The sequence below is a fragment of the Schistocerca nitens genome, chromosome 2 (genome assembly GCF_023898315.1).
Source record: "Schistocerca nitens isolate TAMUIC-IGC-003100 chromosome 2, iqSchNite1.1, whole genome shotgun sequence".
NCBI classification, from domain to species: domain Eukaryota; kingdom Metazoa; phylum Arthropoda; class Insecta; order Orthoptera; family Acrididae; genus Schistocerca; species Schistocerca nitens.
Window position 1 is genome coordinate 491,710,430 of NC_064615.1, and position 14,418 is coordinate 491,724,847.

The 14,418-nt window shown below is 39.3% G+C and overlaps 1 protein-coding gene across 2 annotated transcripts in view; it reads left to right on the top strand.

Moving 5' to 3' along the window:
* Window positions 1–276: 276 nt before the first annotated feature.
* The window catches only part of LOC126234462 (protein chibby homolog 1), a 37,449-nt gene continuing 23,307 nt past the window's right edge, over window positions 277–14,418 (top strand). For both annotated transcript variants that reach the window (XR_007544730.1, XM_049943155.1), the window contains exon 1: window positions 277–577. Coding sequence is in view for 1 of the 2 variants with exons in the window: in XM_049943155.1 (XP_049799112.1) it covers window positions 409–577 (169 nt within the window). In the remaining variant the exon portion in view is untranslated. The remainder of the gene's footprint in view (window positions 578–14,418) is intronic.

The window sequence follows — 14,418 nt, forward strand, 5'->3', positions numbered from 1 at the left end:
GTAGCCAATCCATAAAAATTCATCATTCTCTAAAACTGCTTAAACTTACCTCCGGACACTTCACATTCGCCTCAGAACAACTTTATCTCGCTTCATTATGTGAAATACACATTAAAACCAAATTTTAAAAGTACGTCTTGGTGTTGCATCTTCTCCATAATACTTTCACAGCACCTGTATCTCTATTGCACCTGTCACCATTGCAGTAATTTTCTTTCGATAGAATCGTAGTTGAAATTGACTTCGATTATGCCAGAGGTTTTAATATATGTTATGTTGGGAGGCATGTTTTGTTTATAGACGTCTAGACGAGAAGCGCGTGAATAAAAAAGTGTTTGTTTGTAGTTGGAAGACAGAAAGTGTGGAATAGGTGTTTCATAGAAACTGTGCTTCATAAATGGCTGTGCAATGCCACTATTTTCAAATAAATTTTCACCCAGAAAACCGACACCACGAAAAGCCATTGCAACTATTGGACAGGAAAGGCCCACTGAGGATCTCGGGTTGGAAGTTGGAGAAATTAGGATAAGATTGGGAGAACAAGAAGCTGTATTCGACAAGGGAGAATGGCTACCAGGTATTTCTAATTTTTTGCAAAGTCTGTCGTACTTTCGTCCGTTGCTGATTAATACTGACACCTACATGAAGTAGCTTAATTCGTATGACACATGAACTGCTCGGTAGAAAGTAAATTTCCATTTTGTAGTGTTCTATCAGCCGTTGTTTCGGAAATACGGAAGCGTCCGATCCCGCCCGTCTGCTTTGACCCATGACGTCAGAAATATGGCGGAAACAAAAACAAATACACACACTTTCCACAAGAAGCCTAATGACACTAACTGGACAAGCGCGGGAAATGGGGTGTTTTGGGTGGGGGGCAAACTAAATCTAAACAAATTTAGACGCCTTGCGTAGCTACAGCGTAAGTGAAGACAGCCTTGCATGAATACCCACCCACCTCCCCAGGGGTCGTAACCCCTGCAACCCATAGAAGATAAAGATGCTTCAGTAGCTGATTAGTGTTTTTTGTCTTTAAAAAAAAATCTCACGGGATAGAACGAACAGATCAGAAAGATAAATATAATAAACTAAAACAGAAATTGGAGGAAACAGATAATTAAAATAAGTAATAAGTGTTTTTAAATTAAAAAAAAAAGATAAAACAGAACTGGAGACAGCCACACTCAAACCAAACTCCGCGCCGTCATGACGTCACACACAACACCCTTACGTCACGGGTCAAAGCCGACGCGTGGGATCGGACGCTTCTGTCGGCCCCATCAAATGACACCGCAATGACATAAACGCAACGGAAACTTAATTCTTAACTCACTGAAACTAATTTCCGTTCTTCTATAACAGCCACGACCAATAAATGCACACTTAAAGTACCAACACCCAAATGAGCCCAATATGCCACATAAATGCACACCAACAGAGGACACCACCAACCACAAGAAGACATCTACAAACACAACACACTCATAAACTAAACTCCGTGCCGTCATGACGTCGCACAACACAATACCCTTACGTCACGGGTCAAAGCCGACAGGTGGGATCGGACGCCTCCGTTGACCCATTTGATGTTATTGGTTTGTTGTGCGGTAAGTCATTTAATTCAATTTGTGGCTTCTTTTGTTAGGTATGGATATGACTTCTAAGTTAAATAGGGCGCATCTGCAGGCTAAAATGAGGGACGACTTGTTGTCCGTCATTAAGTTTCAGCAACTTTTTGGGCTTGTGGCAACGATAGTGAAATGCGGCGTATGCAAGCAGAATATGCGAGAGGTTTTTTTATGTGTGTGCGTGCGTGTGATTGGGGTGGCTGACCTAGTTTGTAGCGGTGGAACGTTTTTGTGGTAAGCAGTCGTTTTTTGTGTGTATTGTTCGCATGTTACGATGTTCACTGGGGTTTTTGTGTGTTGTTGGGTCAGTGTTATTTTATGTTAGTGGTTGCTGTTTTAGTATCAGCACTTGTTGTTGATTATGTACTTAGGGGAAGTACTCGGTTTCAATTTTTTTGGTACTGTCAGTTGCTATTTGAGCTATATAGGTTGTGGGAAGTGACCGATTCCAATTTAACGCCATAGCTATGTGTGTTTTGGTACAGTGAGCTGTTGTTTACCTATATAGGTCAAGGGAAGTGTTAGATTTCAATGTGACGTCGCCAGCTACGTGTGTTTTGGTATCGTGAGCTGTTGACCTATATAAGTCATGGGAAGTGAACGGTTCCAACTTGTTGTCGTAGCTGTGTTTTGATATCGTGAGTTGCTGTTGACCTAAAAAGAACACACCACGATCCCAAAAAAAGTTACAGAATGTACGGGAATCGGACACTTCCCTTTACTTATATAGGTCAACGGCAGCTGACGATATCAAAACACCAACGACTACAGCAAAAACTGTGGAAATTAGAATCAGACATTTCCGTTGACTGCAGCTGACAGTACCAAAATACCTATACCTACATATAGAACTCCCCTTGTTAAGAAATTATGAAGAAACATAGCAGTAATGGTGACAGCTTGTGGCTTTTTGGGCTGCCACACTATTCTCTCTTTTTAACCTTTAATATACTGGTTAAGACCTGACAGTGTTTTCCTGTCATGTAAAATTGTTATCATGCAGGAGGACATAGGGTATTGGCATTCTCTCTCCATGTAAACATTCATGTTGTGGCAAGTTGCTTGTTTATACATAATGTTACTTCATTTTACATGAGGAAAGATAGTGTTCAGTAATGAAACCTGCTTAATATCCCATTGTAAAATATTTCTTTAGAGGTTACCAGTTTTTGAATTGGAGGAACACAGAATAATCTACATCATTTGACAACTAGGCATTTTAGAATATCAAATGCAGAATTTTGATGATTGATGCTTTCAGAGTTCAAGGAAATTATTTCAAAAATGTAATTTTTCTCAAAATTAATCATTGTGACAAGTTGCTTTATATATATTGTTTGATGTTTTGTAAGTATATATTTTCTCTTGCAAATAAATGCCAATGCTTTGAAGAATTTGGATGACATTTTTATCTTGTTTTGTTTCTCAGCAGTTTACCAGGTAGGCCTAAACATATTGTCTGTCGGATTTTGTCTCGAGATATTTGGCCAACATTTGTTCTGTGATTTTTTCTGACATTTCATCAGAATGATTGGCTAACATGGTCAAAGATTCATCCTTCCTTGCTGGTGGCAGATTGGAGTCGAGCCCTTAGCCAGAGTTTATATGAACTTGCCAATGTTTCAGGGACTTAACGTGGTCACTAATGCTGTAGAACTCCCCTTGTTACATGCAGCTAATCCACTCTCTGTTTCCTTATATTTTTCTTTTTCCACCATACATTCCCAGAATGACATAAAGATTTGTTCGTATACTGCTCAGGCATAGTTTAAAGATTATATAGGCCTATATGCTGACCAAGAAGCCCAGGGCATGTGTCAGATAAGCAAAGAACAAATGAACCCCACTCTGTCAAGAGCATACTATGTATCATGTATGTGTATTCAAATGACCAGATAATTCATCAAGACCAGAGATAAATGACATTTCAGGTTAGGGCAGATAGAGAGGCCTGTTATGTCAAAGCCTACACTACGTGAGACTGACCACATATGAAATTCTCTAACATACAGTTTCTTTTCTGGAATAAGGCCAGCACACCATCTTGTTTAGGGAAGCAATCAGACTTAACAGTAACACTATACTTTCAACATAGTTGGAGGAAAGTCTTAAGATAAATGGGACCTGGATTCCTCTGCTGAAGCAAATGACTGTTACAGGTAACTAGGGGAGAACTATAGTGGTAATGACCAGGAAAAAGTCATCAGACATTGGCGCAGCAAGTCCATATAACTTCCAGCTATCAACTTGAGTCCAGTCTGTAAACGGTCACATCAGTGTAAGCAGGGCATGTTAACCGGCACAGGACTCCTTTGCCTGTTGCCAGATTCAAATGTGGGTTTTCTGCTAAGCGTGAGGAAAAGGATGGTAAGGGAGTGTCCACAGATGGCTCCTGATGACAGAACAACAACATTTATTGATCAACTGCAATCATTGGTTGTGAGCCCCTCTGGGCGAGGTTTACTTCCACATGTATTATTCTTCGCGGTGACAGATGTGATGAGCAGACATTCGCACATGTGCCTGCTGCTGAGTCTGAAGGTTCACTGACGTAACTTGAATCTGCTGCCTTGACAGTGGTGCTTCAGCCTTGCAGGGATTCACTGCAGAAGCTGGAACCATGTGCCACAGACCTTTGTTGTGCTGGCGGCTGGGGGTGTGGCAGTGGGACAGGTCAATGCCCTGTTTCAGCGGACCACCTCTGGTGGCATCCGCCTGGCTTCGGTGGGCCAGCGTTCCCAGCCCCTGTCCCTGTCATGATATTTGTTCCAGCAGCATCCCAGGACAATGGCGACAGTGTGTTACCACAAAGTGCACCCATGATAGGCTGCTGCCTGTTGAAGGCATCTGACGATAGTTACGGTGGCGGCGGCATTCTGGAGCCTCCTAGGTGGTGATTTGCATTACAATGGTGACTATTACAATGATTACGATGGCAGTGATGACTCCAAACTGGTGGTGTTAGGTGACACAGGCTCTGCGTCATGCGTCACTCCAACACCTCACAGCACACAATGTTGAAGAGCTGGATGCCGGTCCTTATTTACACCGTCCTGCCGCAGATTTCTGCTGTCCTTCCCCAATAGATCAGTGGAATATATTCTGTTGTCGCTCGGCTAGCATAACTGAGCCGATTACGGCAGTGCGGTGAACTGCTTCTTGTCATGTATTCTGCAATGCAGTGAGCTGGCCATTGGTACGGCGTTCTCCTCAATGTTGCTGAACACGGCGCTCTGGCGACCCAATTATGCCACAGTATCGTAGCACAGCTGCATGTAACACACGTACGACTTCTGGTTCCCAATATTCCTTCACACCTTAACTAATGTCATTACTGTAAAACTCCTAAGTTGAATTAATTTAATCGCTCTCATCTTTTGACCCTCTGCAAGTCTGCTACCAGTGATATGGAGGTTGAGTCTTTGACAGCGATAGCCAGCCACTCATGCTAGCAAAATGTCAGGAAGACCACTTAATGACCAACAGCCGAAGATACCAATACGAAGGCCAACAGGCAACATGTCTAAAAATGAATGCACAAACTTGAAAGTAAAATATTTATTAATATATTCCACTGATAGTTGAGCTCAAGCGTTACAGAAACTGACTTATAAACAGTTGTACTTATGCTCTTTTACAACATTTGGGATATATTCCTGTCCAGTGGATGTGCAATGTATAGCAGTTGATCAAAACGTTATATCACAGCTAAGTTTAGGAATAGGGTTAGTACCAGTCAGGCACTTTTCTTCTACATCCTGTGAGCTATGCAGTGAAACCTCATTTGAATAGGAGAAATTTGCTACAGATTTTCTTTCTGAATGACTGACTGAACTCAGAGTGCAACATATACATCTCGTGAATTTTTGCTCTAGTATTGTACTGAGTGCTTGCCACATATATTTTATACTATTTACAATTCTAGCATGCAAATACAGGAAAGGTATTGTTTTGTGATAGGTCCACAACTCAGCAGTGGACATTGCTATGGAGCCATTGCATTAGTCTCCTTACAACCAAGTATATTTCAATTAGCATTTGTGTGCCTGTAGTTTTATGCTCTACTTTATAGTTCTTGTGTGTAGTTTTTGGCTTCTTAACCATTTTTAATGTCATTTGTATACAAGGTTGAACCTTTTCGATTTTAAATGTAGGCTTGTTTGTCAGAAGGCCTATGAGTTTTACAGAAATTGGATCAACTGGTATTCTGATTTTAATCACCAGTTCTTTTACAATCTTACTGCAAGAGGTAAACATCTCTTAACTCCTGTTTAAGTTGTGCCATTGTGGCTTATTTGTAAACTGAACATATAAAATTACATAATCCTACTTTTTTATCTATTTACTTTATTTATTTATTGAGGTGGGCGAGGGAGGCAGCTATTACTGAAACTGCACCATGTTTACTAGTTGTACCTTCAAAGTAAAAGAAGGATTCCATCGCCATGGGTTGAACAGTTGCTTTACATTTTTTGACAATCAAAAGCTAATATAACAAAAAGCATAAATAAAAATAAATTAAAGATTGATTGGTGATCATATGGGTAGTTGTTGTACCTTCCCTTTAAAGCTGAATATCAGAATCTTACAAAGTGAGCTTTTAAGGATGGTTTAATGATTAATGTGCAGATAAATCACTGGTTAACATATTTAGACCTCATGTCCTATTTAGGTAACCTTGTTGGAACATTTAGTTACCTGTAATTTAGATAAATTTTATTACATTGTTACTTTAAAGTTCTGGGTACCTAATTATTTTAGGTAAAAAAATCCACTATTAAAAAATTGCAAAGAGTAGTACTCACTCACTTTCAAAAAAGTCTAAGGTGATCCTAACATGTTCGATGACCTGTATTTGGTAGAATAGCAAGAACTTTTTCAAATTGATTCTAGGATACATTCTCCTCATCAATATTCAACAACTTTGCTGAGTCTCTGACAAGTCTCATACACACAGTCTGTATTTCTCAATTTTTGTCAAGAGTGCTCTGCACAAATGCAGCATATATATATATATATTTGGCTGATATCTTCACAAAATAAATGTTCTAGGCAAGCTCTTTGCGACATCTGGTTCTAATGCTGTTCTTGCGTAAAAATTGTATGTCTACAAGTCTTCGAAATATGACTGTTCATCACTCATCTCAGAATTTGTAGAGATGAGAAAATGTACACTGGGTGTAAGTTGAAGAACTTGGTTTCAGTATCTAGATATTCTTGCTTAAAAAGAAAAGCTCCCTTTACTGTCAGATTCATGTAATGTTTCTGCAAACTAACCATTTTTTTCAGTTGTGGGTGTATAGAAGACTTGACATCCTTCCGCTTTTAACACCTGCGAAAAAGTTTTGTATTGTGAGCAGACTGTCACTTGTAAGTTTCCAAGATAAAGTTTCCTTGTCTCTAAGAAAATCTGCTTATTACCTTTTTCTGCACGCTTTCCCATACATACTTTTGGTATGGCTACTGATGTGGTTTCCTTTATCTTCATGTTTTCTCATCTTTTTCTATCTTACTGTCTTTATTTTCTTTGTGAGTGCTGCATGTGCTGTCACCTTTCTGCAACTCATCATTTGAATCCGCTGTTGCGAATAAGTACTACCATCAGCTGTAGAATGGAATGACGACAACAAAAATTTGTGCTGGAGTGGGACTTGAACCTGGATTTCCCACTTGCATGCATGCATGTCCAAAGGAACTTCGCATCATAATCAGAATAATACAGGAACTGCAATATCGTATTTCTGCAACTTTTTTCGAAGTTGTCTCGTATTCTTTGCTGACATTGTTTTTCCCATTTTCTGATTAAATAGTAATTGGTTTAGATTTCATAACAGCCCAAAAACCTGGCACAGGTGGGGGACAATTACTTTCAAGATTTATACATGGTCATTTATATATTAAACTCTGCTTTGTGGATCACTAGATGTATATAGTGGGTTTTCTAACTCCTAAGCTAAAATCAACAAAACCACTGTAGCTGCTGAGTGACTGATAAATCTTTGCATGTTTTATGTCATTGGTGGAACACTAAATGCATAACAAAAAAAAACCTTTTCTGAAAGTAATGCTCTGCTCTTTAAACTTAACAATGCAAATAATAACCGTGGCTGCAGTTTAACCTTAATTAGCTGCTAATATAAAAAGCAAGTTTTTTTTGCCCTCCTTCCTCATCTGCAGAAGTGCCGACTCCATGTAACTATATTTCCTCGAATAATTTTGTAACTTTGATAATTTTTTCAGAATGCTACAAACAGTGACATAAATTTAATTAACAATAAAATTTTAAAAAAATCTCAGGCTCAGTTTCACATGGAATCTCACAAAGCCCACCATAGGGATGTTTATTATCAACATGTTGTTTATCCACAAAGAACCTTATTTAAAAAATGTTTACTACATGGGTGTAAACTTGATGCAAATGGTAGCCGCTGCATCATGGATTCCGTTATCTGACAAAGCAAAGCAAATAGTTCAATAAAGTGAGAATGTTAAGGAAAAAGCAGAAACATTTGCCCAGGAATCTGAGTCCCATGAGATGAGAGGCAAACCGTCAAACACTAGTCATATAACTTGGTAGGCACTACATTTACACTCTTTATTGTTAACCACTGAATGCATAAATATTACATCGGCTGATAACTGCTCACCAAATAATGACAACAGTAGAGAAACATTTAACTTAACTGTTAACTATCCAGGTACAGAGTCCTGTCCCTGCCAACTGGATGCACACCAGTGCAGAGCTACGAGAACATTTGTGTATGGCAGAGGAGATGCAACTGGACAAGGATCCTCTGGCAGTGGCCCAATGTACTGATACATGCCGGCGAAATGCTGACTGCACACAACAGTGGCACACTTGCTTTGTTTGGTCACCACTGGTGCTGGATACAAATGCTGCGATGGCGGATTGCAAGGGTGTGCTGCCACAGTAGGTGATATCAATTGCTCCTTATAGATCGAGGCATCCATTTCATTATATTATGTGTTCAGTGCTTCATTGTTTCTGGTCCCTTCAACTCCCACAAACCAACCAACCGCTTCATTGTTGATACTCAGCATTTCTAATTTGGGCCATTATGTCACATTAATTTGTCAGTTACTTTAGGTGAACAAGACACAGTGTTGACTTTCACACTATTAACAGCCCTTTGCAGACTGACGACAGCATGTCACAGAAGCAACTATTCTGTTCCAAACACTGCTTTCCAGACTACTTGATAATGAAGCTTCCTTTTCCAAAGAGTCTTCATAAAATCATTTGTCATATTGGTATATTGGTAGCATTTGTTTCCCTGACTGTGTTATAAGGATGGTTCTTTTTTTTGGCTCACAGTACAGGCTGGTTATAATAAAACTTTAGGTACTAGAGAGGACCCTCATGAAAAAAGATTGATTGTAGGGCAATGAAATTTCATAGAAACATTTTAAGGATGTGCGAAGAGAAATAACAGATCAACCATTGAAAGAAACACATTTTAATTTCCACACAAGAAAGTAAAACTTGTTAATTGCATATCGTATTTATGTTACAAATGTTGCTCAATGCGTCATTCCTCTGCATCCACGACAGATCCACTACAGATACCAATTCACAATTGTTCACAGCACTTTTCAAACAGCCAACTTTTAAACATCTAGCTGTCATGACATAGCTTGTGCACTAGTAGATGACGGCTCATTGCATCTAGCCATGCCTAAAGTAACTTGTGGCACTATTACCAAATTTCCGGTTAATTCGAACTTTGGAATCATCTTCATCAGTTCTGGTGTGCAAAGACTTCTCAGTCCTGCTCTAATGTGTCAATACTCATGAAGAGCAGCAGCACTATCGCCGTTGTTTTCATAAAAGAGCATCAAGAGTAAAGCCCTGCTCACTTTGTCCAGGCCCATGTTTATTGTTTGCAGATGTAATACACACCGATGATTGTGTTTCAGCCATGTATCAGCATACCAGTACCTACGGCTAATGGCAAGTCAAGACACTAACATTATTAACAACACAAATTCTGTAGTGCACAGCCTGAATGTCTTTCCTACAAAGTTGGTGCTCACATGGTACACAGTTTTCCATGTACACTGGCACAAGTAGGAAAGTTTAAGTACGATATTTTATGGACGATAAGATGCACTTTTTCTCGGAAAAATTGCTTGCGTGTTACACTCGAAATTAATTTAAAAATGACCGGTGTTTAATTTAAAATTCCCATCAGTATTAAAAATGACCTTATATTTGACACTGCAGGAAACCTGTCTCTATCTGGTATCACTGAATCCAACTAGCAGCAGCAGTGTGCTGATGCAACAAACATAAATTATGGGGATTCACTTGCTAACACGGTGCCAGTGTACTTGAAAGTTATTTGTGTTATTGGTAACAGTACAATATTTTTGTAATGGAAAGAAATAAGAGGTATTTGTATGATTCGGGATATAAATTGAAAGTAGTGATGGAAACAGAGCAGCTGAGTGGCATTTTGGCTGAGTGGCAGTTGGCGGGCTAATAAAGAAGAACTGAAGAAAAAAATGAAGACTCAATATGCAAATACAGGAATGGATGCAAAATGGCCAAAACTAGATGATGATGTATTGAAATGGGTTCAAGGACACTGTCAAAATGGTATTGGAATTAATACAAAAATGATTCAAATACATGCTCCTAAGCTAGTACTACAGTGGAGCTTAACGGATTGTAAGGGTTTAGTTGGTCAGTGCTACAGGTTTATGAAGCATCATGGACTTAGCTTGCAAACTGAAACCAAAAGATCTCTGAAAATGCCACAAGAGTATGAAGAGAAAACATTATCTTTCCATCACTTTATTATTCAGCATCAAAAGAAAACCAGTATGGAACTAAGCCAAATAGCGAATATGGATGAAACTCCTCTGGCATTTGATGTGCTGAGGAACAGAACTGTTGCTGCGAAACATGCTCAAACTGTAACTATAAAAACAAGTGGACATGAAAAAATGCTCTACACTGTTGTCCTTTCATACTACTAAAATTGTCCTAAATTTAATTCAGTGATCATTTTCAAGTGCAAAACTGTGCCAAAACCTAAAATAACCACCATATGTTGTTTTTCACTTACATGATAAGGGTTGGATGGATGAGGCTGGTGTGAAGTTACGGATTAACAATGTGTGGGATAGGAGAGGTGCTTTATTGAAGGAGAGTTCTCTTCTTGAGCTAGAACAGTGTAGCAGTCATTTGAAAAAGTCTCTGAAAGAGAAATTGTGACAGGGAAATACAGAGCTTGCTGTTATTCTGGGAGGACTTACTACACAATTGCAACCTCTTGATGCCTCAATAAATAAACCATTTAAAAGTGTGTATGAGAGGAATCGTGGAACAAATGGTGGTGGGTGATGAAACTGAACATGAATTAACGCCAAAGGGAGCTTTAAAATGACTTACAATCAAAGAAGTGTGTCAATGGATAAAGCAGTCATGGTCTAGAACAAGAAAAGACATTTGTTGTTGTAGTAGTAGTAGTTCTTGTTGTTGTGATCTAGCTACATGACTAACTTCAGCCTGCATCCACTTGAACCATCTTGCAGTAGTCACACTTTGATCTCTTTCTATAAGTTTTACATCCCCCAGTCTCTTCTCTCCATCACCAAATTGACAATTTCTTGATGCCTCGGGCTGTATCCCAGCAACCAAACCTTTCTTTTAGTCAAGTTGTGCAATAAATGTTGTTTCTCTCCAGTTTGATTTGGTCATTTGTACTACTTACACTGAAGAGCTGAAGAAACTGGTACACCTGCATAATATCGTGTAGGGCCCCCGTGAGCACGCAGAAGTGCCGCAACACAACATGACATGGACTCGACTATTATCTGAAATAGTGCTGGAGGAAACTGACACCATGATTCCTGCAATGCTGTCCACAAATCCGTAAGAGTATGAGGGAGTGGGGATTTCTTCTGAACAGCACATTGCAATGCATCCCAGATACGCTCAATAATGTTGATGTCTGGGGAGTTTGGTGGCAAGCAGAAGTGTTTATACTCAGGAGTGTGTTGCAGGAGCCGCACTGTAGCAATTCTGGATGTGTGGGGTGTTGCGTTGTCCTGCTGGAATTGCTCAAGTCCGTCAGAATGCACAATGGACATGAATGGATGCAGGTGATCAGACAGGATAGTTACGTATGTGTCACCTGTGAGAGTCATGTCTAGTTGTATCAGGGCTCCCGTATCACTCCAGCTGCACACGCCCCACACCATTACAGAGCCCCCACCAGCTTGAACAGTCCCCTGCTGACATGCAGGGTCCACGGATTCGTGAGGCTGTCTCCATATCCACACACGTCTATTGCTCAATACAATTTGAAATGAGACTTGTCCAACCAGGCAATATGTTTTCAGTCATCAGTAGTCCAATGTTGGTGTTGGTGAGCCCAGACGAGGCATAAAGCTTTGTGTCGTGCTGTCATCAAGGGTACAAGAGTGGGCCTTCGGCTCTGAAAGCCCATATTGATGATGTTTCATTGAATGGTTCGCATGCTGACACTTGTTGATGTCCCAGCATTGACATCTGCAGCACTTTGAGGAAGGGTTGCACTTCTGTCACGATGAATGATTCTCTTCAGTCATTGTTGATCCCGTTCTTTCAGGATCTTTCTCCAGCCGCAGCGATGTCGGAGAGTTGATGTTTTACCGGGTTTCTAATATTCACAGTACACTTGTGAAATGGTCATACGGAAAAATCCTCACTTCATTGCTACCTTGAAGATGCTGTGTCCCATCACTCGTGTGCCAGTTATAACATCACATTCAGTCTCACTTAAATCTTGATAACCTGCCATTGTAGCAGCAGTAACTGATCTAACAACTGCACCAGACACTTGCTGTCTTATATAGGCATTGCCAACTGCAGCACTGTATTCTGTCTGTTTACATATCTCTGTATTTGAATACATGTGCTTATACCAGTTTCTTTGTCACTTCAGTGTATCTGATCTACCTATATCATCTTCTGTAGCAGAGATTTCAAATGCTTCAACCCTTCTTGGCTGCACTGTTTATTGTCAACATTTCACTTCTGTACAAGACTATATTTCAGGCAAATACTTTCAAAATGCTTCATAACACTTAAAATTTGTATTAGACTTTAAAATATTTCTTTTTCATGAAAGATTTTCTTGCTATGGCCAGTCGGCATTTAATGTTCTATGGTTAACTGACATGATCATTCAATGGAGGAGGCAATCTATAATTTTCTATTGTAGTCTTCTTTTGAAAACAAATTTATTTTCTAAGATTGCTACATTAACACAATTACTGGATCACTAGTTTCAGTAGTATGTGTTGCCATCCTCAGCTCTATAAAAATAAAATATGTTGATGTTACAGGCTTATAGTCAAAGAAATAAAAAAGTTGTAGGGAATGCACAACCACTCAATGACAAAAGTTCCGTAACCAAAGAAATGGGCAGTGGAAGTTACATCATACACTGCTTGCACCATTCTCTCATACAAGGACTATTCAATATGCTGTAAAATAACAACTCCCATAAAATTCTGCTCATGTGGATGGGTACAACCCAAATTTAACATAAGTAATAAATAGCTCTAACAAGTAAAATTTTTAAATTAAAACGTACCATAAAAAAGTTGAGGCATTACAGTGACATACAAGGTGTTCCATAAAGTGTGATTTGTCTGCAGCTTAATTTTCGTCTGTGATAAGTAGCAATCGATCTTTTCCTACATTGTTTGTAGTCCTACCTGGAATTTCCATTGTTTAAGATCAAAGTTGACTACCTAAACACAGTGGCGGCAAATTTTACTCAAATTGTGGATAAACTGAAAAGTGTGCTGGAAACTGTCATGGATGATTGCCTACGCCATCAGATAAGAACTGGACAATTTGCGACATAAATTGTGTACAACTTTGCGTACGTGTGGCATGAACAAGACACACACATGCTACATCTTGCTGCTTCATGGTCTAGAGTCAGGTTGGCTGCAGCAGAGTAACTGACAAGTGGATTCGGAGTATAATGGAAACTAGTGCTTAGAGGTCCAACCAGATGGTGGTCTGCACTGCCTGATGTCAATTACAACAGATGTAAAGGGGGCACATTTTTGTTTTAACATTGGAATGAACAAAAGAAATGTAACATCAACATAGTAATCGTAATATCAAAATTTATGCAAATTGTGTATAAAAGAAACAGTAGCTGTAAATTATTATTGATGGCTGCCTAGATCACCAGGTAAAGAGTTTTATATTGGTACATATTATTCGTAAAAAATTTTTGTACATGAGTGTATTAGGTTGGTGCATAAGTTCATAGCATTTTTGTTTTTCATGTTGGTATTCCAGTTCGTGTGAGCTTATTTATCAGTTGTCATTATTTATTTGTAATTCACTGTTGCTATTTGAGTTTATGTATTATCATTTGGAGATAGTGAGTGAAGCAGTGGATGCTAGAAATTGGAATGCGATGTGGAGAAATCAGAACATTTTTGACATCTTCTTCTGTTTGAGTTCAGTAGGGGGCTGACAGCAGCAGAGGCATCCAGAAACATTTGCACTGTGTATGGGGATAATGGAATTGTACAGAGCATGGCAAGAAAATGGTTATCTTGTTTCAAGGAGGATCGTTTCGGTATTAGTCCCTCCCCACATTCATGAAGACCTTCGGGATTTGATGAAGTTTGTTTAAACACATTAATCCCCAATGGTCCACGTCACTATACTCGAGAACTGGCAAATGTAATTATCTTTAATCATTCCACCATTGCGACATTTGCATGCAATGTGGAAAGTTCAAAAATC